The 25,905-nt window shown below is 37.1% G+C and overlaps 1 protein-coding gene across 2 annotated transcripts in view; it reads right to left on the bottom strand.

Annotated features, from left to right (window-relative positions):
* GTF2H1 (general transcription factor IIH subunit 1) overlaps positions 1–25,905 on the bottom strand; it is a 37,862-nt gene that overhangs the window by 8,579 nt on the left and 3,378 nt on the right. For both annotated transcript variants that reach the window (XM_047876715.1, XM_047876714.1), the window contains exons 2-11: positions 20,040–20,208; positions 17,108–17,300; positions 16,166–16,331; positions 14,457–14,550; positions 12,863–13,012; positions 12,650–12,729; positions 8,451–8,578; positions 8,254–8,341; positions 4,042–4,130; positions 3,534–3,651 (exon numbers count right to left, since the gene is read on the bottom strand). In XM_047876715.1, coding sequence (XP_047732671.1) covers positions 3,534–3,651; positions 4,042–4,130; positions 8,254–8,341; positions 8,451–8,578; positions 12,650–12,729; positions 12,863–13,012; positions 14,457–14,550; positions 16,166–16,331; positions 17,108–17,300; positions 20,040–20,193 — 1,260 coding nt within the window. In that variant the 5' untranslated portion in view covers positions 20,194–20,208. The remainder of the gene's footprint in view (positions 1–3,533; positions 3,652–4,041; positions 4,131–8,253; positions 8,342–8,450; positions 8,579–12,649; positions 12,730–12,862; positions 13,013–14,456; positions 14,551–16,165; positions 16,332–17,107; positions 17,301–20,039; positions 20,209–25,905) is intronic.

Raw genomic sequence — 25,905 nt, 5'->3', positions numbered from 1 at the left:
TTAAGTACCAACTCAACTTGTGAACTCTACAACTGAAGCTAAAACTGAGCTTAAGAAAAAAAACTAAAACAACATGTTAACATGTATACTTACTGGCAGCTAGGGGGAGAAAAGAGAAAACTCAACAGAGCAGAAATATATCATTTGTAGTTTTCCAAGGAAGTGAATACTTAACCAAAAGGGGAAAAAACACACTCCCCACTGTATCAGTATCAACAGTTAGGAAAATAATTCACATATCTATTCAGTGAGTGCCTAACAAGTGCCAGGCACTGTGGTTATAGAGGAACAAGTCATTTGTTGAATAGCTCAAGTGCAGGGTTACCCTCTCTAAGGCTTTTCAATGGAGTTTTTATTAAGTAGATATCCATGGTATATGGACTGGGTGAAAACAAAATTTCAACTTGGTGTAAGAGTACAGGATATGACCACCACAAGTTAAGGGGACATGGGAGTTCATGTTATTCCTATTCACTTTTGTCAGAAATTTTATAATGCTTTGGAACTAGAAGCTTCTGTGATTGTTGAGCTGGCTGACTAGCCACGGGCCGTACTCAGGTATATACACCCAGACAATTGATTTCTTGGGCCTTCCTGACTCAATTCATGTGTCTCAGATATAAAATCATTTTTGGCAGCAGGGTGAGTATGGGGACGAATTTAAGTATCTAGGATTGACCACAGCTTGAAAAAGTTAGGAGGATCTACTTAGGCCCAAGGGCCAGATGCTGGGTTACACTACAGATGAAAAAAAAGGAGTCAAATTATCCCACAATTGTTATGTGTACATATATGAACATATATGTATTTCCTAGCTCTGTTCGCGGAGGGGACGATAAACCAGTAGCAAATGACACCCCAACAGCAACCAGTACACCACACCCAGATCTTGGTTTCTAAGTGTACCCAACATTAAAAAAGATTCTGTGGCTGGGGCAGGGCAAGCATAAGATGAACCTGGAACATCTATCTCATCGTTCCATAAAGTAAGGTACTCAAAAGGAGGTGCTCAAAAATTGATGAGGACATTGTCAGAAAGATATAGGAGCCAGTGTGAAGGGCGTGGGAAGGGTCTGATTGCAAAGAGGCACGGGTACATTTTTGGAGGTGACAAATTTTTTTAATTGTGTCAGTGGTTACACAACTGTGTTTATTAAAAGTTGCAGAAGAGACTAAAAAAGGTACATTTAACTATGTAAATTATACTTTAGTTTAACAAAAAGACAGCAACAGTTCATAACCCACAAAATAATGTAAAAACCCATGAGTCCATTCTGTTATAAATAAACACAGAAGGAAAGGGAAGCTCTTTGTCTTAGCAAAGTGTCAACTGACAAATGTAGAAGGGATGATGGAATTAGAAAATCACCACTTCACCACCACCACCACAGAAGTAAGTGTTTTGGTAAGAATCATCAACGGATTCTAAAAAACTAGTGGGTAAAAGTTTGATAGGAAATAGAATATTTATATGGTCTTAAAATATCTCTCAAGATACTCATTACAGAGGGAAAAATATTAACTTTTTGGTGGAAAAACCAGATAGATACTACCCTACCCAAGTGATCAAAAGTTAGGACAAATTAAGTATGTGCCTCCTGATACGATACACTGAGGATGACACATCATTTCTGTGGTATTCTTGCCCAAAATGCTTAATGTGAATCTAGTTATGAGGAAACATTAGAGAAACTCAAAGTGAGGGTATTTTACAAAAACTGGCTTTTATTCAAATATCAAGATCATGAAAAACAAAGAGAGATTAAAAAATGATACCATTTCACCTTATTTATTTATTTATTTATTTATTTATTTATTTTTAAAATGATACCATTAAAAAATTTTTTTTTCAACGTTTATTTATTTTTGGGACAGAGAGAGACAGAGCATGAACGGGGGAGGGGAAGAGAGAGAGGGAGACACAGAATGGGAAACAGGCTCCAGGCTCTGAGCCATCAGCCCAGAGCCTGACGCGGGGCTCGAACTCATGGACCGCAAGATCGTGAGATCGTGACCTGGCTGAAGTCGGACGCTTAACCGACTGCGCCACCCAGGCGCCCCGGAAAATGATACCATTTTAAAAGAGACTAAAAAACATGAGAACTAAATGCAGCTCAATGAACTTGACTTGGATGCTGGACCAAGGAAAAAAAAAGTTTTCTTTTGCTCCAAGGGACACTGGTGGTACAACTGGTGAAATTTTTGTTAAGACTTATAGGCTGGATAATAATACTTTATCAATGTTAGGGGCACCTGGGTGGCTGAGTCGGTTAAGCGTCTGACTTCAGCTCAGGGCATCATCTCGTGACTTGGGAGTCTGAACCCCATGTCAGGCTCTCTGCTCTCAGCATGGAGCCTGCTTTGGATCCTCTGTCTCCCTCTCTCTATGCCCCTAACCTGCTTGCACTCTCTCAAAAATAAACAAACATTAAAAAAAAAATTCTTTATCAATGTTAACTTATCATTTCTGTAATTGTACTATGTTATGTATGAGAATTGTACTGTGTTATTTATGAGAATGTCTTGTTTTAGGAAATACACACTGAAATATTTGAGTTTCTATCTCAAAACAGCCAGAAAACATTTTTTTGCAACTTTCTGTAAGTAAAAAAAATAAGTTCCAATATGTGGTAAGCACTACAAGACAGATGTGAACTCTGATTCAGAGTTTACAAAAATAGACAAAAGATGTGCCCCACCCCCTCCCAACCTCCAAAACTTGTTACTGGGCATGCTGAGGATTGCTTTACAGAGACAATGTAATTTGAGTTCAGTTTTGAATAATTATTATTAGGTCCTCAGGGTCAGGAAACAGGCTAAGAGAGAAAGTATGACTTTGTTTTCTAGGCAGTTTTGTGTGTTAGGCTGGAGAGAGGACTCTTGGTTGTGTGTGGAAAGGAATGGTGGAAATGCAGCTGGAGATGTGGGTTTGGGCCAGACGTAAAGATTCTGGCACACCAGATGAGGCATTCAGACAGTAACTATAGCAACAAAAGGGGGCAGTAAAGGATTTAAGCTACAGGGTGATAAATTTGTTTTTAGAAAGAGAACTTGTAGTGGCATTGTGGAAAACTACTCAGGTTTGCTTAAACCAAGGTGATAGGAGTCAAGAAATAATGAAGAATGGACAGAACTTGCTGATCCATTTAAGTATGAATAAGAGCAGGGAAAAATAAAGACTAGATAATAAGATCTATTTTATGTATTCTAGTTTAAGGTCATGCAAAATATTTAGACAGTGATGTCCACAAGTTTTCTGGAAATCTGGGAAATTTCCCCAGCAACATTATGTATACGGAAGGGAAAAAATTGGCACAAAACTCATTATCTTATTTTTCATTACCACCTTAACTTCAGATGCTTCTTGAATATGCCAAATACCTTTTTCTTCCTACCTCTTTTTTTCAATTTATTTAGTGGCAATATGTCTTTAAACGCAATTAAAACAGTTTATATAATTCAATGTGTTTGTCCTCATAAACTGAGGAAATAACTAAGGGAATTTTGGTTTTCAAACAGTACAAGTCACCTACCTGAGTTAATTTGGGTGTATAAGCTTCCATTTCTTGCCTAATACTTTGAAAAGAATTAATAATGTCCTGACTTGTTGCATACTGTAGTGACTGGATTGGAGTTGGACCATGATAATACCTGAAGAGGTAGAAAGAGGCAAGGAAGAAAGGAATGACTCATAACACAGAATAAAGGCATGTAACATTTGTCCTTCAAATATTTTAGCAGTCTCAATATAACATTATCCCCAAAGCAAAAAATAATATAAGCTAAATAGATTTCAATAAAGTAACTTAATTCCTATATGGGCAGTAAGCAAACAGTACAGAGAACACATTTTTATCTTGGCTTTGATCATTTAGCATCCTTTTCTGAAATGCACAAAGTAAATTCTCAAAGAAAAAGATAATATATTTTTATGGTAAAATGATTTAAAACTGGAGTGCTATACTTGCAGAATATACTCTGCAGTGACTTGTGTTATAAAACTATTGTGTCTCAGGTTAATTTAATATTGACCAAACTTACCTATCTGACTTCTTGAGGTTTAGTGCAATTGTTTTTATGGAATTATTTTTTCCCAAGTCTTCATATTCAATGGACTCTTGTAACTTCGCCTATAATTATTAACACAGCACTTTATATGGAAACTTTTCCTTACTGGAGTAATGAACATGATTGAAAAAGTACAACACGACAGAGAGTAAAATATGAAGTCTTCCCACCCTGAGCTTCAGTTCCTAGAGATAACTGCTCTACAATTGGTTGAACTCATTTTCTCACCAACCATTTACAGAATACCTGTTTTCCTACACTCTGACCATATTATTACTGAACCTTTTTTAATAGTCTGGCAGATGAAAATGGTATCTTTTACTATTTTTCCACCACATAAGACTATTTTTTTTTCCCCTAAGTAGACTTCACACGCAGCACAGAGCCCAATTCAGTGCTTGAATTCACAACCCTGAGATCGAGACCTGAGCGGAGGTCGAGTTGGACACTTAACTGATTGAGCCACCCAGGCGGCCAAAAGACTAATTTATTGTAAGTGTTGTAAATACGCTTTCTTCCAATTGGGTGTTTTTTGGTTTTAACTATCCCTTTTTTGCTTATTCTTCTGTGGATTAATTTTCTGCTTAAATCTTTGATCCACTTAGAATTTATTTTGGAATAAGAAGTTAAGGCAGGGAATCTGAGCTTCTTTTTACTAAATTATTAATCAGTCCTCTTAACACTCATTTGTAGAATAATCTGTCTTGTCCCATTAATTCTGAAATATCATGTTTATCATATATATATTTAATTCTTCCATGTATTTGGGTTTACTTCTGTACTCTTTACTTTGTTTTACTCATCTTTCTCCTGTACTAGTAACAAACTGCGAAATTTCTACAGCCTACTTTATAAGACACGAGAAAGCAATCTACATGGACATTTGTGAAAATAATTCTACAACATTTCAGCCTTTACACAGCAATGAAACCTTTCTTTTTTAGTTTTATTTTCTTAACGTTTATTCATTTTTGAGAGACAGAGAGGGACAGACTGTGAGTGGAGTAGGGGCAGAGAGAGAGAGGGAGACACAGAGACCAAAGCAGGCTCCAGGCTCTGAGCTGTCAGCACAGAGCCCAACATGGGCTTGAACTCACAAACTGTGAGATTGTGACCTGAGCTGAAGTCGGACATGAAACTGACTGAGCCACCCAGGTGCCCCTTTAACAATGAAACCTTCTGGTCAACCCTCACCTGTAGCTACCAGGACTAGGATCAAAACATTTAGGTTATTAAGTAACTCTCAAAAAGGATTTGAAAACTTAGTATTTTAAAGTGTCCCTATTTTGACAGTCTGAATAGTCCTCTTGTAGTTTAGGAACAGACCTGATGGTAGAATATTCAAAGTAACACATTCATCAGCCCCACTTTACCTGGACTCAGCCTAATTTTTTACTACTTTCTCAACTCTATACCCTTCAGCTAAATTCAAGGCATACTAATAGCTTCATTACTTTCCATGTATGTCAAGCTCATTTCTACCCCTGCTGTTGCCTAAGTCATGTCCCTCCCTAACCTCCCATAACAACCCAAATCCTAAAACCTCTGCTAAGGCCTCGTTAGGCATCCTGACTCACATACCTAAATGAAAAATCTATAAAGGACTTTGTCTATTACTACTTCTGAATCTCTCATTCTTTAAGACCCTTTTGCAGAACATAGAGCAGACTATTTCAAACTATTGATTTGAAAGAACAGAGTCAGTAATATTGAATATTGTGAAAATGCAACAAACCATGACTTTTGACAACTCTTTAATTACCAAGAATCAAATGTACTTAGTGCACAGTATTGCAAAGAGTGTCACTTCCTGTATTTCTCCTTAAACTCCTCTCTATAACTTTCATTTCATTTTTTACTTTATTAACGTTTATTTACTTATTTGGAGAGAGAGCGCATGCATGCATGTGAGGGGGAGAGTGAGAGCGAGAGAATCCTAAGCAGACTTCCACAGTTAGTGTGGAGCCTAATTAGGGCTTGATCTCACTAATCGTGAGACTATGTGACCTGAGCCGAAATTAATGGTCACTCAACTGAGTTCAGTCAACTGACTGAGCCACCCAAGCGCCCCTGTAACTTTAATTTTCATTTCACTTTTCTTAGTCATTTATTTATGGCTTAAATAAGTATTTTTTAAAGGAGTACACCAAGTGATGATCACCAAGCATTGTATGTAAGTACTGAATCACTAAATTGTACACCTAAAACTAGTATTACATTGTATGTTAACTAACAGGAATTTAAATAAAAACTTGGGGCGCCAAGGTGGCTCAGTCGGTTAAGCATTCAACTTCAGTTCAGGTCATGATCTTGCAGTTCATGGGTTCAAGCCCTATGTAGGGCTCTGTTGACAGCTCAGAGCCTGGAGCCTGCTGCAGATTCTGTGTCTCCTTCTCTCTCACTCCTGCCCCGCTCATGCGCTGTCTCTCTCTCTCTCAAAAATAAACATTTAAAAAAAGTTAAAAACTTAAGAAAAAAAAATATTTTCTTGGGTTTGTTAATTTTAAAAGTGTATATGCCTGTAAAAACATATTAAGTTACTGAAACATGAACTCAAGTTAAAAATCACCCATAATCCCTTTATGGAAAGATAACCCCTTAGCGTATATTTCTGAGGTCCTTTTTAAAAAGTTCTTAAAGTTTTTTTTACATATGAAGTTGTGACACACAGTCTGATCTGTGAACTTTTTATTTAATTCATTAATTTTTATTCTGGTTCCTATTGTAAATAACACTACTATACTTTTTTTTTCACATTTACTTTTATTTATTTTGAGAGACATACAGAGCAAGTGGGGGACGGGCAGAGAGAGAGGGAGACAAATCCTAAACATACTCCACAGTGTCAGCACAGAGCCCGATGCAGGGCTTGAATTCACACAACGGGCGATCATGACCTGAATCAAAGTCAAGAGTCAGACGCTCGACCAACTGAGCCACCCAGGCAACCCACAATTACTATACCTTATTTTGAAATTGTTCTTTTGATTTCGTCTTCCCTATAGACACTGAACGCTGAGAATAAGAACTGTTAAATTCATTTTTGTTTCCCACCCCTTAGTATTTTAGGCAACTCAAAAATGGTTTCTCGGGTGCCTGGGTGGCTCAGTCAGTTGAGCCTCTGACTCTTGATTCTGGATCAGGTCATGATCTCATGGTTCGTGAGATCAAGCCCTACGTTTGGCTCTGCACTGAAAGCATGGAGCCTGCTTGGGATTCTCTCTCTCTCTCTGTCCCTCTCTCATGCATGTACGTACTCTCTCTCTCAAAATAAACAATTAAAAAAATTGGTGTCTTTAATTTTTTTATGAACTACACTACTGTTATTGTAAATGTGAACTCCTTTCAATTCAGTAGGTCATGAATCTTTTTCAAGTTATTCATGGCTGCATCAATCTACATTGTTTGGACACACCACAGATAGTATCAGGATATTTGCTATTTTCTCTATTATAGTACTGTAATGAATATTTATATCTAAATCTTTGCACATCTTTACCTTTTTAAATAAGTGTCCAAAATGAAATGCTGTCCCAAAATGGACAGGGCAATAAACCTTTAAAATTTTTATATTGCCTAATTGCCCTCTAAGAAAACTTTATCATATTTATTTTTTGTAATTGGGAAGGAACTTTAAAAAACTGAAAGAGTAGTCTGGCAAAGTTGCAAAGAAAGAAGAAATATGGAAGTAGACAATTGTGTCCTTATTCTCTCATAGCCCTAAATGATTTCTTCAATATCTAACGAGAACACATTTCTAGTTCTGAAATATATAAGCTCTTAATATATAAGAGCTTAATATATAAGAGCTCTAGCTCTTAATATAAGGCCCAAACCCTATCTTCTAAAATCATATACACAGACCTTTAGTTTTCATTCTTGTCATATTGCCTTTGTTGATACTCTTGCCCACAACACAAACTGTATGTGTAGATGTGAAGGAAAAAAAGAGAAGAAAGCCAATAAAAACAGTGAATAGACAGGAGTTCATGGAAAGGTGGCTGGCAAGTTAAAACCAAGAAAGTGTTCCTTTAAGTGTGCTATAACTTATGCCAAACACCTAATGTCTCGACCAGAAGAACTGAGTCATTTTAAATAATCAAGGATCAACATAAAGTACTAGTAAGTTATACAAGGTTTCTGGAGAAACCTGAGTTCTAAACGTTCCACACTTTTTACTCATACCCTTTTGACTGCTGGTTGGAAGCAATCTGCATCTCCAGAATTTCCATCAATGCTGCTGGGCTCACCATTTTGTTCATTTTGTGCTTCTCTTAAAACAAAGTGGGAAAAATGTTAAAAATCACAAGCAGAGCAACAATACAACTCCATCTGGCTATCTTGAAAAGTCCAGTTATTGAACCTTTGCATGTATACTTAACTGTTTCCTGAGACCTGCTGCCAGGACCATGGCACTGTGATGGTTAAACCTCTTGATGATGGCAGCATTACTATTCTCCTTTATGGATTTAGAATTAGAAGCAGATGGCACAGAAGAAATGCCATAGCCCTAGGAGAAATAATTTAGAGGATTAAAATTCAAAATAAAATTCTAGTTTTCTTACCCATTATGAGAGATACGCTAGCTGAAAAAATTGGATGATGGGACTTCATTAATTCTGAGAATTACTTAATTTTTACAGGTAAACATTTAAAAATAAGTTACAGATTAAAAATACAACATATTCCTTCTGGCTTCACAAAAATAATCTTAACCTTAAACCATGCATTTGTTATTAAGATTTTATTTTTAAAAGTAATCTCTACACCCAATGTGGGGCTCAAAGTTGTTCACATCCTTTAGATCAAGAGTTGCATGCTCTACCGAGTCAGCCAGGTGCCTCGAAACATGCATTTTTTAAAGACCAGCTTTAGATATAGCTAGCAAAATATTAAATGAAATAATAGAATATGGTAGGGGAAAAAAAAGCATGGACTTTGGAGTCAGATAGATATGTTTTCAAATTCTGGCTTTATAACTTTGCTAGTATTAGTGTAAGCAAGTCTAAGCTATGTAAAATGAGATACTGGAGAAATAGATATTTTCAAACATGTATTGAGTTTATGCTATGTGCTAGGCCCTATAGACAGAAACTTAATAAGATCTTGTGCCAAAGGAGCCAGTATAGTAGTTAGTGGGATGCTGGGCTGTAAGTGTACACGTAGTTAAAACTTCTATGATGTGCTATAATAGAAGAAGTAGCCAATCCCACTGGAGGAGAGCAGAGGTAGATTCAAAAAAGCTTCAAGAAGCACCATAAGTTGAATAAGTGCTTGCAAGCCAGACATAGAGACAATGATATTTTAGGGAGAAAAATCTGCTTAAACAAAGGTACAGAAGCAACAGAATACATGAGTTTTTTTCTGTATTGCAGTACACTTGGAATGAAGGGTGGGCCAGGGATTGGTAAGACATAAGACTAAAGATGTAAAAGAAAAATCACAAAAAGACTCATATACCATTCATTCATTTATCAAATAATTAGAGTGCCTAATACATGCCATGTATGGGTGACAAGCCAATACAACAAGAAGAGTCACCCTCTGACAAGATAAAAAGATCAATTTTGAAAATGACTGATGGTATGAAAAAAATAAAGAGGGGTGGCATGATATAGTGACTAGATGGAGAGGAGGAGCTACTTTAGATAGACAGGTTAGGAAAGGTCTCTCTTGAAGAAGTAGCATTTGAACAGATGTCTAAAAGATGAGTAGAAGCTAGTTAGGTGGAAGAGCAGGGAGGAGAAACAGTAAGTGCAAAGACCCTGAGGTAGAAAAAGCTTGGAACAGACCTGAAAGAAGGTGTGGCCCAAAGTGAGATAGAAGCAGACAGAGTCCAAGTCAAGAAGAGCCTTGTAGGAGTTTTGAGTTTTATTTTAATTTCAATGAGAATCCATCAAAGAGTTTTACATAGGAAACTATTATGATCTGATTTATAACTCTTACTGCTAGGGGAGAATAAATTATAGGGAAAAACAGTGGAAATAGGAATACCAATTAGGAGGCTAACACAAGCAATCAAGACAAAAATGGTGGTAGCCTAATAGTGAGGGTGTAAGGGTACAGATGGACAGATGTAGACAAATCAGAGATGTTTTGTAGAGGACTTACTGATGAACTGAGTTTTGGAGGTGAAGGAAGGGAAGGAATCAAGGAGACTCCCAGGTTTTGGCTTGAGCAACTGTGTCTATGGCAATGTTTTGTTTTGTTTTTTTACTGAGATGGGAAAGACTCAGAAAGAAACAGATATATGAGGAATAAAAGGTTCCAGTTTGGACATGCTATGCTGAGATGTCTGAAATATCTACGTGAAGATATCAAGTAAACAGGCAGATGTATGATTTTGGGAGTTCTGGGGTTAGAGAGACCACAGCTACCTGGGATTCATCATTTCATATTCATCATCATCAATATTAGTATTCAAAGCAATGGAATGAAGAGAATGTATTCAGAAGGTGGCCCAAGGCCATACCTAGGACAGTTATAACACCTAGAGGATGAAAGAAAAAGGCACCAAAGGAAAAAGTGAATCAACCAAGATCTCTATTAAGGGGTTTGGTTATATATATGTTTACATATCCATACAATCAAATATTGTACAGCACTAAAAACAGAAATTATAGTAACACCTATTATTTGTTGAGTACTCACTGTGTACCACACTCTTTTAACTCTTGTAGCAATCCCATAAAGTCCGCACTTTTTTTGTTTTGCATTTTTTCCAGAGATATAATTGACATGTAACATTTTAGAAGTTAAAGGTATAAATGTGTTGATTTGATACTTACGTGCTCCAACATGATACCCTACAGCTAACTAACATCTCTATCATGTCACATACTTATTTTTTGTTTCGAGGTAAGGGCAATTAAGATGCAGCAACTCTGAAGTTTATAACACAGCACTGTTGACTCCGCTGTGCATTAGATATCTAAAACTTATTTATCTACTAGTGGCAAGCTGATACCCTTAAACAACATCTCAACTTTCCTACTCCCTACTAAGATCAGTACTATTAACCTCATTTTATAAGAAAACTGGGCTTGAGGGCAGGGGGAAGCACTAAAATCTTTTCCCCATATTAAGCTTCATTTTTTTCGGGATGACTTCAGAGGGTCATATTTTAATGTGCTGAAATTCAGCAAGGAAGTGCCTGAATGTGGAGAATTACCAAGAAAACTAAATTTCATTAAGGAAATGACTTATCTGGGCACCAAGGGTTATTTTCTGTTAATTTATAATCTAGACTGTAGGTCAAAATTTTAACATTAGTTTCCTCACTTGGAGAGTACATACATGAAAATAAAGGAAAAAGTTAAGAAAAATAAGATAGGAAGGTATAAGCATGTGTATATGGCCAGCAGAAGAGAAACCAAAAAAAAGGTAAGAAAATGAAAATGTAAGTGTGAAGAGAATACCTGAGGAAGGCAGGTTCCTACCCTAGAAGATACAAACAGGAATGGAATTTACCCTAATCAGAAGGGATCATATCTCTCTCCATGACTGGATAAATCTGTAAGTCTGGAGACACGATGCAGGGGTAGGTAGCTCACACTTGATGGTCTAGTTGTTGAAACATATTGGAGCTAGCATAGGGTAAGGGTCATGAGTGTGTTCAAGGTCTGCCAAATAGTGGGCTATGGAAAAATGCTTGTTATCTTTTCTTCATCTACTAATATTTATCCACATTCTTTAGATTAATGTCAGCTAGAGCATAAAGCTGGACTCACAAATACATGTTAAGCCTTCACATTATTACCTAGAGAATTGCTATGTGGAAGCTAGAAAATTCTTTTATTTTTTTATTTTTTTTAAAGTTTACTTAATTTTGAGAGAGAGAGAGAGAGAGAGAGTACAAATGGGAGAGAGGCAGAGAGAGAGGGAGACACAGAATCTGAAGCAGGCTCCAGGCTCTGAGCTGCCAGAACACAGCCTGATGCGGGCTTGAACCCACAAACCATGAGATCATGACCTGAGCTGAAGTCCAACACTCAACCGACTAAAATTCTGTTACAAAAGTTTTAGCAACGCCTATAAGTTCAATTCTCCAAGGCAATTTTAATAGCAAACAGTGCTACTAAGAAGCACTTCTGATAAATCACTCCAAATAACAGCACTTTGTGTATTTTATTCTCAGAAGTGGAATATCTACACTGAAGGCAATTTTTAAACTAGTTGAAACTAGGAAGACTTTTTTCTCATAAATTCTTTTTTTAACTAAAATTTATGGGGCACCTGGGCAGCTCAGCCAGTTAAGCGTCTGACTTCGGCTCAGGTCATGATCTCACAGTTCGTGGGTTCGAGCCCTACATCGGGCTCTGTGCTGACAGTTCAGAGGCCGGAGCCTGCCTTGGATTCTGTGTCTCCCTCTCTCTCTGCTCCTACCTCATTCATGCTCTGTCTCTATCTCTCAAAAATAAACAAAAGTTAAAAAAAAAATTAAAATTTGTTTGTTTTGTTTTTTAGTAGGCTCTATGCCCAATGTGGGGCTCAAATTCACAACCCCTGGATCAAGAGTTGCATGCTCTACCAACTGAGCCAGCCAGGCACCCCTCTCATAAATTCTTTTGGTACTGCTTACCTCATCTAATGGTTTATCTTCCAAAGCTGTCAAGTCAAGCAGTGGGTTTTTTACTCCTAGTGAAACCATGGTTTTTAACCCTACAAAATCAATGAAATAAAAGTTGGTCAAGTCTTACCTTTCTCAAAAATAAAAACAGTCATTAACAGCACTATAACTAGAGGACTAGAGAACAGCAAATTAAATTTTAGCATGTGAGGGATAAGCAGTTACCTTTTTCATCTATTTTGGCACATTCTGCAAAGAGGTCTTTTGACCCTGTATTCAGCCGGTCCCTGTGAAAATAATGGGACTGAAAAAAACGTGTCCAAAATTCCTTTTCTGTCATGTTGTGGGGAACATTTTCTGCATATTTCATTTTTACTGTGGAAAAAAACCGTAATAGTTACATAGAGAGTTTCCATTTCTTAAAACTTCTTAAATTAGTTGAAATACAGAATAGCAAAAACTAGATTACTAAACTGCTCAACTTTACATACCATATATAATAATCTAATTGTAAATTTGAAATATAACTTGAGAGACTAGGTGAGGCACTCACTACCTGTATAAATCTTAACCAATTACAAACAAAACCTTATTTTGCACCAAAAGAATTAACGAGTTTCAAAGTTTCAGTAGAAATACCAAGAATCAATACCCACTAGGACTATCAGTTCAGCACACCCCAGAAGCTCACAATCCAATGAGCAAAGAGGTTAAGAGTATGGTCTCTTGAGCCAGAGAGTCTGGGTTTGAAATTCTAGGTCTGCCACTTACTATCTATGTGACCTTGTGTAAATTACTTAATCTTTCTCCATCTCGGTTTCCTCATCTGTCCTATGAGGGTATTAACACTGCCTACTTCATAGGGTTACTTGTGATGACTAAATGACTTAATATATATCAAAGCCTCGGAATGGTGTCTGGTATGTAATATGCACTATAGAATTACATTCTTATCAGAAAGATATAAAAATTACAACGTGATAACTTGTTGAGGCAGACACAAGCCCCTACAGAAGCAAAGGGGAGATGTATACCTGCCCAAAGAAGTCAGGATTTTATAGAGGTGGTAGTGAGGCAATACTTGAGTTGAATCCCATGGGGGAGTTATGTTTCTGAAGGACTAACGGGGCACAGTGAGGAAGTGAGAAGAGAGAACAGCATATGCTTTGAGACAGAACTGTTTGCTCAGCAGAATGACTAAAGTGGTGGGGCTTGCAACCTCAGCTGCACACCTTCAATTAATAAAGCTGGGATCAAGTCATTTATACTTTTAAGATGGTTTCTGCAAGGGTAATGATTTGTGGGTTAGAAAGGTCACTTTGGAGGCAGCATGATGATGGATCTGAGTTAGTGTTGTAGAAACTATGTACTGATACCTCTGGAGCAGGCCATCTTGTGCAGGTTTGCTGAAGGGTAAATAGAGTTTAAGAACCACTGATGGAAGAATGGAAAAATCATCATACCAATGAACTGATGACAGCACATTATATACTAAGCCCTTAGTAAGTACTATATGTCAGACGTTGGGTAAGCACTTCACGCTTATTTTATTGCACTTCATCAGGAATAAAGGTAAAGCTTTCTTTTTTTTAAACTGACAACTTTGACTTTTAATAATGGAAACAATTTGCCATTCCAGAATCAACTGTAGGGAAGAAAAATCTCCCCTAAAACAATAAACTCAATAAAATCGTAAGTACTGTAACTTTTTTACTTTGGCTATTTAAAATGCTCCCTTGCAATACTTGTTTTTCACTTAAGTATTATTACTGAATTCATCCAAATATTTCTACTATGCGGAAAGACTGATTCTTCTTACCTGCTGGATAGGTCCTAAATATGGACTCAATGATATCAGAGGTTAAATTGTATCTCAGACCATTACATCCATCTGTTTGGGGCCGGACATCAGCCTAAAATACAGACCACACGTATATATTTACTAGAATATTGAGGGAAGACGTGTAAACATGTAATAGACACTGGACAAAGGTGGAAAAATAGACTTTCTGAATAAACTAGAGAGACAGAAATATGTCCCTCACCTTTATTTTTGGCATAGAGATAGGGCTCAAAGCCTGGCTTGGTTTCACATAGTCTTACTGATGTGAAATCGGTTTCCTTGAAAATTCAACATGGTCAAATAGGTATGTGTACGTGTGGCCAAAGGAAAATAGCTAGTGGAGCTTTAACATAACACTTGTACAGTTACCAAAACAACTATAAACCTTGGTTACTAAATAAATAAGCAAATATTATCTGATTGGTTTTTCTTTTTTTTACTATTTTATTTTTTATTTTTTTTAATATGAAATTTATTGTCAAATTGGTTTCCATACAACACCCAGTGCTCATCCCAACAGTTGCCCTCCTTAATGTCCATCACTCACTTTCCCCTCCTTCCCACCCCCCATCAACCCTCAGTGTATTCTCAGTTTTTTTAAGAGTCTCGGGGCGCCTGGGTGGCGCAGTCGGTTAAGCGTCCGACTTCAGCCAGGTCACGATCTCGCGGTCCGTGAGTTCGAGCCCCGCGTCAGGCTCTGGGCTGATGGCTCAGAGCCTGGAGCCTGTTTCCGATTCTGGGTCTCCCTCTTTCTCTGCCCCTCCCCCGTTCATGCTCTGTCTCTTTCTGTCCCAAAAATAAGTAAACGTTGAAAAAAAAATTTTTTTTAAGAGTCTCTTATGGTCTGACTGGTTTCTTTAGGAAAGGCCTCGTTCATTCAATTTACTACTAAGTGCCCAGAAAGAAGCTAAACGTATAAGTGGTACTCAAATTCTTGTTAAATGCATAAACACTGCTTTGGTTCCACCAAAGTATAGACTAAATGAATCCCATTTTCTAATTCCACAGGTAGGGTATTCTCAATCTTTCACTAAAATACATTTTACACGTCTTACTTTTTCTGTCATACCATGGTCATTCCACATTTAACTCTGCATTTATGTATATAGCAATCATAAAATAAAGTATCAGAAAGCCCTAACTTTAAAAGAATTTGGGGAAACAAGTATTAGTCCAATTGCTAAAAGATTCTCTTTTATTAAACTTCGCTTAATTTCCAGCATATTAGGGTCAAGTCCAAAAACCAAAAAAAGTTAACTGGCAAGAAGAAGCATCTATTTAAAAAAAAATTTTTTTTGACGTTTATTCATTTTTGAGAGAGACAGAGTGTGAGTGGGAGAGGGGCAGAGACAGAGAGGGAGGGAGATGCAGAACACAAAGCAGGCTCCAGGCTCTGCACTGTCAGCAGAGAGCTTGACGCAGGATTGGAACTCTTGAACCGCGAGATCATGAGCTGAGCCAAAGTCGGACACTTAACCGACTGAGCCACCCAGGGGCCACAAGAAGCATCCATTTAAAAAATACTGCATCTATTTTTAAAATACTTTAGAATACCATGGATACCAAAGTAACTACTGATTTGCTTTAAGGAAATGCTAAGTTTTACAAAAAAAAATGGCATTGCTAACACATATATCAGAGTTTTCTTTTTTTTTTTCCTTCAGAAATCTAGAAGGGTCACATACCAGAAATGCTGCAGAAATGCCAACATCCTGCTTATGATTGGATGTAGAAGAACTCTCTGTCGCATTTATATTTAAACGATTGGCCCAGAATTCCTCAGCACTGATCACTTGACTCACAACAAGGTCTTTATAAAGCTGAAACAAAACAGGATCTTCTTGCAGCATTCTGGTGATAGAATATATTGAATATATTGAACTTCTAGAATAAAACACCATTTATGTTAACACTTTAAAAAAACTTAAAAAAAAAAAAGGACTTTAACAACACAAAACAGTGAGATCCACAACTTTCATTTTATGATGATGGAGCAGCAGAGGTCATTTAGTTCATCTCTTAATAATTCAAACTAAAAAAAAGAAAACTTTTGGAGAAACAAATGAAGATAAATGGAAGTAAGTCTGAAGAAGCAAAGCCTAAATTTTCTGAGGGTTATTGGTGTTATTCATCTCAATATCCCAGTGATACAATGGTCACTATGTCTGTATTTGTATTGTACTGTATTCTCTTTTATAAATAAATATGAAAGGGAAAGAGAAAAGGTATGCTTGTGATTTTCTGGACACTAATTTTTCACGGTGATAAGCACTTGGAGACTTAAGCATGGATGGCCTGGAAAATACTGGCAATGGAGTAATTCACCTTATCAGAAATTCTCATTACTTTACATGCTTTCTCAACTTTTTTTACAGCGTGATTTTTCAGGTTTCTCATTCACAAACACATTCATAATAGTTCAGTGTCTTCTCTGTGACGGAGAACTGGGAGAAGGAATTAAAGGACTTTGGCACCTCTGAATCTCAGTTCTGTTCCTCACCCGATTATTAGAGTTGAGGCAGTTAATTTAATGTAGCACAAGGGTTAAGACTTAACAGCTGTTACTCTACTACGAGACTGGAGAGAATCTAGTGTCCCTTCAAAAGGCTATTCTTTTCCTCCTTCACCTGTTTTTCTCTTCCAGTTCTTTATTTGCTTTCCTCTTGAATTTGGGCAGCAGCTGCTGAAGAAGGTCTTTCACTGCATCTCGCTCTTTCACAGCTGTGCTTTCATTGGAAAAATGGAAGTTAGTTGTGTCCCCTGCATGCAACACCAGCTGAAGTTGAATTTTAGCTTTTCCTTCTGGACTAATTTTCTGGCCTAAAAAGAAACATGAGACAAATTAGATGAGGACACCCACACTGTGGAAATCGTTCTACAATACACCATTTCTCCTCCCAAGAAGATTCAGAATTCCTTTGGGCTTTAGCTGCCCTGTTCCAATCTTAATGCTTTTGCAGAAATGAACTCTTCTCAAATAATCCCATATAATCAGAGCATAGTTTAACAAATTCACCGCTAACACTCTGCTTCCTTCTTCAGCACCCTCTTTGTGTGGCACTTCTCACCCACTGCTTCCATCGCCAGATATTAAAGGGCTTTTGTTTCCACTCAACTGGGGAAAATCTCCAAATAGCCAACTAGGAGTCCTGACCGTGAACAGCTACCTCCAATCATCATTATCATAAATAAAAATGATTTGTCCTAATTCAAAAAGCTCCAAATCACAGCCCATGTCTTACTAACTGCAAAGAAGAATATATAATTTTACATTTGAGAGATCTGGTGTCATCACTTCAACCAAGTGATCAAACTTTATCTCATCCAGAGTTGGACAACCTGACACTCCAGGCTTTCTCAGGGAATAGAATAGTAAGACCACCACCTATGTGTTGTTCTTGCTGCAAATGTTTAACTTGAGTATAATCAAGCCTGTAAACTTTTCAGTTTATAAGAAACACAAGTATGCATGAAAATAATTTTCAAAAACCTTGAGAGGATAAGCAGACATAATCAGAATGTATGACATTTGACAAGTCTATAAAGACTGAAGGTACTACAACTACATATATGAACCCAGACTGGATAGGGTTTAAAAAAAAAATCATTACTACAAAAGAACATTACTGGGACAACTGGGGATGTAACAATGTCCTGGATGTTTACTATTAAAATTTTCTCAGTGTGAAATATTACAAAGCAGAGTGTATGCACCCGTAAGTCAGATATATTATATAGTATGCATTGTACCATTCTTAAAATTTTTCTGTAACTTTGAAAATTTTCATAATAAATAGATGTTGGGAACCTCAAAATACATCCACATTATAGACAACTTGTACTCTTAAAGAGTGGGCCTCATGGCAACAGTAGTCCTTGTCTTCCACAGAGGGAGAGGGATGGAGGGGTTCTGTCTCATGAAATGGGAGACTCATGACAGTGTGAACATGCTGCCTAGAGCTCATGGTCCAAACCACCTACTAATCCCTAAACAAACTTTTTCAATCAAGATGCTGCTTCCAGACCAACAGTCTAGATGCAATATCTAACTACCAAAAGCAGCAATACGGAGCAATGTAGGCAGTCAGCCAGCCTATTGTGGCTTTCCATTTCTCCAAAACAAACCATCACTCCTTTTCATGCATCTTTTCTCAGTTACTGCTGTAGCCTTGCTCTAGCTTGGCTCTTGCCTCTAAGAGGTCTATTTCTGAAGTTTTGTAATTAGCTAACCTAACTGCTGATTTTCACCTTAGTAATTTATTACTGATAATTTTCAATGGCTTCTTTCAGAAATGGGCTTTATTTCAAATATTCAACTTAAAATGAATACTGATCTGGTGCAGATCTAGATTTGAGTATGTGCTCTCCTTCCCAATAACAGAATTATCAAGAAATAGGAGAAGGGTATATTCTTTATTGTACGTTGTGGGTATCACAATGAGTGCATGTTTTACAGAGCTACAGGACCAACTTCCTGTTGAAGAGAAATGATAACAGAGGAAGTTCCTAATTTATGAGTCTCTTCTGGTACAAACGTTAGTTTGTAAGAGTACTATGAGGAACTTGGTGAGTCACTTTTCCACAGAAACAAAGTTTAAAAAGGAGGTAATATTACCAGAATAGCGGACAAAAGACCAGACAGCTTAGGCAGTACTTAATTATGATGAATTTCAAACAGTATTTCCTTTTGAAAGTAAAAATTCTAAATTATTTCAGTGAAAATGGATGAAAATCTTGGTCATTTCCAGTAGCAAAGTTGAGGTAAGTCCTTAGGGCAACTCTTCACACACAAAGGACATTTACAAATCTAGCAACTGCAAGGTGAAGAGTGTCTTATTTTTTGAGGTATCACATTCCTTGAAATCTACGTAAGATTTTATCTTGGAGAAGAATTTTATATCCAAGAAAATAAATGAATCCATATTAAGGTCACAGTTCAGATACCACAATTTTTAAGGATACTGTGCTCTGTATTTCTCCCATCTATATCCAATAAAAAATTGAGTCTATCTTCTCAACAGACAACGGCCACATAACCAGAGACTAACTACACAACTTGCTTAAACAATACAATTTCGTTAAAGGGCAATCTGGCATCAACCAACATTTTAAATGCATGAATCATCTGAATCAGTAAATCCACTGCAGGGATGTATCCCACATATACAACCTCACAAAGATATTAGTACACAGACCTATACTGCAATACTGTTTGCAATAAAAAGAATTCTGAAAACTTCCTAACTGTCCTTCAAGGAAACTGATTAAATTATGATTCTATATCCATTCAGTGGAGTATTATGCAACTCTTAAAAATGGCGATGTGTGGAGACTTTTACATGATGTAGATTCACATGTGTAAAACTATATAAACTTTTATTATTATAAAGTGGGAAAGGCGGGTTACAGAATAACATACGTTCAACGATCCCACTTTAACATTTCCATACAACTGGTTTTTTGGACACTATAATAAAAAAATCCACAAAGATCATATAAGCAATCTTCCTATAAAATTATTAGCAAATGTTACATCAGGCCTTAGTATAGCTGACTTACATTTAATATCTGCATACATATGGCTGATTGTAAATCTATCTTTGCCTTCAGGTGCCCAAGCAATCCTTTCTGCCATGAGGTATAAAGCTCCATCTTGCTTCTTTTGACGCACCTTCTTTACAATTAGCAAAACTTCTTCAGATGAAGTTGCCATGATGCCTAGAAAGTGCTAAGAGAGACAAAAGATTTCACATCTCAATTAGGATCAAATTTGTTGACTTTTGGAGTCCTTTCCAAATTAAAAAAAAAAAGGTTTTAACATTTATTTATTATTGTGAGACAGAGAGAGACAGATCGTGAGCAGGGGAGGGGCAGAGAGAGAGGGAGACACCGAATCTGAAGCAGGCTCCAGGCTCTGAGCTGTCAGCACAGAGCCCGACACGGGGCTTGAATTCACAAACCGCGAGATCATGCCCTGAGCCGAAGTCGGACGCTTAACTGACTGAGCCACCCAGGCGCCCGAGTCCTTTCCAAATTTAAACCTAAATTGATACTAAGGAAGAAAAAAGTCCCTGATTCAAAGTTGAAGATAAAGTTGTATAGCATTATCCTTTAAAATAAAATTTAATTTGCTCATTATCACAGGTTTGAATTTACACAACAGTTTATGACACTTGGCAGTTTTTAAACCATTTCTACATATTCTAATCAGAGTATTTTCAATTTACTTTAGTTCCTTAGTAATATTCTTAAATCTTAAATGTATGATTTGACTATAAATATGTTGTCTTTAACCTACATTTAAAATTGTAGAACTTTAGGGGCGCCTGGGTGGCTCAGTCGGTTAAGTGGCCGACTTCGGCTCAGGTCATGATCTCGCGGTCCGTGAGTTCGAGCCCCGCGCCGGGCTCTGTGCTGACAGCTCAGAGCCTGGAGCCTGTTTCAGATTCTGTGTCTCCCTCTCTCTTTCTGACCCTTCCCTGTTCATGCTCTGTCTCTATCTGTCCCAAAAATAAATAAACGTTAAAAAAAATCATTAAAATTGTAGAACTTTAGAATTACGACACTACTGAATATTTAGTTCAATTTTGTTTCAACTGAAACAACTAAGAGCCACAGGGTTTGTGTGACCTTACCAGAACCACTCTCAGAGCTGAAACCACACCCACATTTCCTGATTCCTGGTCTAAGTTTCTTCCTGTGTACTTTAAAAGAAAACCATTAATACTTAACACCTCATGCAACAATGTGGATGGAACTGGAGTGTAATTATGCCAAGTGAAATCAGAGAAAAATAAATGTATGATGGAATCATATGTGGAATTTAAGAAACAGATGAACATAGAGAAAGGAAAGGAAAAATAGAGAGGGAGGCAAAACATAAGAGACTCTTGAATACAGAGAACAAACAGGGATGCTGTAGGGGTGTTGGGTGGGTGGACAGGCTAAACAGGTGATGGGCATTATGGAGGGCACTTCTTGGGATGAGCACCGGGAGTTATAAGTAAGTAATGAATCACTAAATTCTATTCCTGAAATCGTTATTGTATTATATGTTAACTAACTTGGATTTAAATAAAATTTAAAACATTAAAAACAAAATAAAGAAATAAACATTAAAAAAATAATTCTACTTAAAAAAAATTAACACTTCAGATGCTACTTCCCCCACCTTTTAACAATCAAATTGTCTTCAACTGTTCTCCAGGTCTTGGCCAAAGATTCACTTGTACGTGGCTAATTCATTACCTAGGAAACAGCCTTTAGTTACCTCCACCTCCTTCCTCCCCAGTTCTGGGGAATCTTAAATATTCAACTGAAATCTCAGAGGCTTAAGTGTGGCTGCCTGGAATATGAGGCTAAAAGGGAACTTGAAGCTATAAGGGCTTAACAGGAAAGAAGCCATATTGATGGTGATGTCTGCCATGGGATGAGATGGGAAAAAGTGATAGCACAAATACCCCATATAGGTCATTTCCGGTGAAGTTATGACTAAGATTTTATTCCCAAAGAAATGATTCAAAGTATAATTTTAAAACATTAACTTCTTCAGATATAGTTTAAAATATAATTTTAGAGAAATTTGCATATCTAGATATTTTAAGAATTAAATTTGCCCTGAGAAAACAAGTGAAGTCTTATTGAAACATTTTTCCTGGAGGTTAAAACAAATGGGAACAATGAAATACTGGATCTGCCATTAGTTATTCAAAATAATTGAGGAATGTTTTTTTTGAATTGTTTTTAAATTTACATCCGAGTTAATTAGCATATAGTGCAATAATGATTTCAGGAGTGGAATTGAGTAACACTTCTATTTGGATTAAGTGGGAAAGTAAGCATCAGAAGAATGGCAGGCATTAAAAATAATGGAAACCAGGGGTGCCTGGGTGGCTTAGTCAGTTAAGCATCTGGCTCTTGATTTCAACTCAGGTCATGATCTTGCCATTTGTGATATTGAACCCCGTGTTAACTGGCGTTGACATGTTACATTAGTTTCATGTGTATAACATAGTAATTTGATGAGTCTATATGTTATTTTATGCTCACCACAAGTGTAGCTACAATCAAAAAAGTCATTCAAGCAGGAATTTAGAAACAAAAAATACAAATTAAAAAAAAAGCAAAATCTTAATTTCTCTGAAGTTGATTTCCTCAATTTTGAGTAGTCAAATATTCCCTTTCATAGGTACCCTTACAGGCTACTCTACCCCAGGAATGGAAAGAAAAATGGTCAATGTGAACACACTTATCCAATAAATGTGTGCTGAGCCAACAAGTCTAGGGTTATCAAAGATGAATGTCTGACAATAATGATTTCTGCTTTCAAAGAGGTTCCAGTTAGCAAGATTATTTGTGTGTCAGTGTATACAACTAAGAACACGTGATGCTCCAAAAGGGAGATAAAAAAATGTTCTGAATTAGGACTCAGAGGCCATTTCTTCACAGAGGATACTTCTTTTACAATAGATTTTTTTAGTGCAAATAAAAAAAATTGGGGTATAATTAACAAATCACCAAAATACATACATCTTAGGTGGTCTGTTTGATGTATTTTGACAATTGAATACACCCATGCACCGTTACTTGAAATAAGAGAACATTTCCACCACTCCCCCAAATTCCCTCATGTTCCTTTCCATTCAACTCTCTTCCTCTCCCCCTCCAGCAACTATTTTCTGATTTCTATAACCACAGATTAGCTTCTGTGTCTTCTGGGTTTTCACAGAAATGGAATCACGTACTATGTATTCTGTCTCTGGTTTTCCGCCTAATCTGTTTCTCGAAATTCACCATATTATTACATATATCAGTAATTTGGTTTTTTTACACTTAATAAGTTAGTTATGAATTGGGTCTTGAATGAGGATTTTGACAGAGAAAGGGAAATAAGGCATCACAGGCAAAGGGAATGCTTTGGGGCAAAGGCTTGAGACTCTGGGAATGGTAAGTAGTTTGCGCTGGATGTAGTATAAAGTTCATGATAAAGATCAGTGGGCTGTGGAGTTCGGTGGTTAAGATGGAGACAGTGCAGAATGCCACCCTATGTGGTAGACAAGAAAAAACCTCTAAAGACTTTTGAATAGGGCAACAATTTCTATTTTAGGAAATGAATCTGTGGACAGTATGAGAGAGACTTAAGAAAAGGACTAGTAGGGTCTGAACCAGGCTGGTGGCAGCAAGAATGGAGAGGAGGGAACGAGGAGGAATACTGAGGAAGCAGAATAAATAGGTGAGTGCTGAAGGAGGTGTCACAGCTGCTTGCTCACACCCCACTCCTAAGCCCTACTGACACGAGTACAGTGGAACAGGTTTGAAAGTGAAGACAAGGAATTCAGTTCTGGACATGAAGAGTGCGAGGTGCTGTTGAGTCATGCAGATGGAGATTAATTAACTTGTTTTTCACTTGCCACTGAAAACACTTCCTTATGTTGTTTTATAATCTCCAGTTTGGATATCTATAAAACATATATGATAAAGGTTAAAATTCTTAACATACACATAATGCCATTTTTTAAATGATACACTTATTTAATATCCTCCTAAGATTTTCATTAGAGGGTTACTGCTGCTTAAAAAGTTTAAAAACCACTGTTTCAAAACACTATTTAATGATATGAAAAGATACACTGTCAGGTGATCAAAGAAAAAAAAGCTTGTAGTTTGATTCTATATTCTTAAATTAAAAAAAATATCTAAAATGTACCCGAGGCGCCTGGGGTGGCTTGGTCGGTTAAGCGTCTGACTTCGGCTCAGGTCATGATCTCACGGTTTGTGGGATTTACCCCTGTGTCAGGCTCTGTGCTGACAGCTCAGAGCCTAGAGCCTGCTTTGGATTCTGTCTCCCTCTCTCTCTGTCTCTCCCCCGTTCATGCTGTCTCTCAAAAATAAATAAATCATTAAAAAATTTTAAAACATAAATAAAATGTACTCAACGTGGTGAGCCTGACTGGCTCATTTGGTAAAGCATGCAACTCTCGATCTCAGAGTTGTGAGCTCAAGCCCCACGCTGGGTGTAGAACTTACATTTAAAAAAAAAAAAAAAAAAAAGGGCGCCTGGCTGGCTCAGTCGGTTGAGCCTCCGACTTCGGCTCAGGTCACGATCTCACGGTCCGTGAGTTTGAGCCCTGCATCGGGCTCTGTGCTGACAGCTCAGAGCCTGGAGCCTGCTTCAGATTCTGTGTCTCCCTCTCTCACTGACCCTTCCCCGTTCATGCTCTGTCTGTCTCAAAAATAAATAAACATTAAAAAAAAAAATACTCAATGCCTAGTATGTGCCAGGCACTGGGCTAATTTCTTTATAGGTATTAACTCATTCAGCCCCAGTTAACAATCCTGAGGTAGGTTATTAATCCCATTCTGCAGATAAAGGAAACTGGGTCTAAAAAAAAAAAATCAAGACGCTTTCCCAAAGCATCAAGGAAGTAGCTAGGTTTCAAGGTGGGTCGGTCTGACCTTGGACTTCCACCATGCTATTTTGCAAATACATATGACTTGGAGGAATACACACCCAACTTCACAGTGGTTACTGATGGGTGACAGGATTACAGATGACTTAAATGTTCTTTTTGCTTTCTGGATTATCTATATTTTGTAATGAGAAGAGTAGCATTTTAAAAAATATTTATTAATTTATTTTGAGAGAGAGAGAGAGAGAGAGAGAGAGACAGAGAGAATCCCAAGCAGGCTTTGTGCTGGTGGCGCAGAGCCTGACATGGGACTTAAACTCTCCAACTGGGGCTTGGACTCTTGAACGGTGAGATCATGACCTGAGTCGAAATCAAGAGTCAGATGCTTAACTGACTGAGCCACCCAGTTGCCCCAAAAAGTAGTTATTTAAAAAGTCTTTCCAAGAGTTTGTTCCCTATTAAACCACAGGCTTATAAGGTAACACAGGAAAGTGTTGCAGGTATTAGTGTGGGTAAGAAAACAATTGTTATTTTCAATTTCTGTAATAAGTGTATATGAATTTATTTTTATTCACTTTAAAAATTTAATGTACAAAAGAAATTTCATATATGTATGGAACTAATTAATACCTTAATATTAATTTTGATATTCATTATAATAAACATTATAGTAACTTAAACAATCTGTATTACTTGAAATTATACTGCATATTATATGAACCACATTTTAGGAAACGTGAATTAAAATCTGAAAGATAGGAGGGGAGGTTTTGTCGACACAGAGAAAGCAGATAATTACAAAACAATTTTAAGTATGTCCATATACGGAGGAAAAGCACTGAAGGGGTTTCCAATTAACTGGGCTTATAAGCACAAATAAAGTATAAGCTTCGGAAAAGAACAGAAAAACTTCTAAGATAGGAAGGTAAGAAAGAAAAGATGAGTGAAGACAGAGAAACTGTAAAACGGAGAGGAAGTTAGATGGAGAGAAAAAGCCACTTGGGAGAACACTGAAA

The sequence above is a fragment of the Prionailurus viverrinus genome, chromosome D1 (assembly GCF_022837055.1).
Source record: "Prionailurus viverrinus isolate Anna chromosome D1, UM_Priviv_1.0, whole genome shotgun sequence".
In the NCBI taxonomy this organism is placed as follows: Eukaryota; Metazoa; Chordata; class Mammalia; order Carnivora; family Felidae; genus Prionailurus; species Prionailurus viverrinus.
Note: the sequence above shows the minus strand (reverse complement) of the source record. Positions and strands in the feature narration are given on the sequence as shown.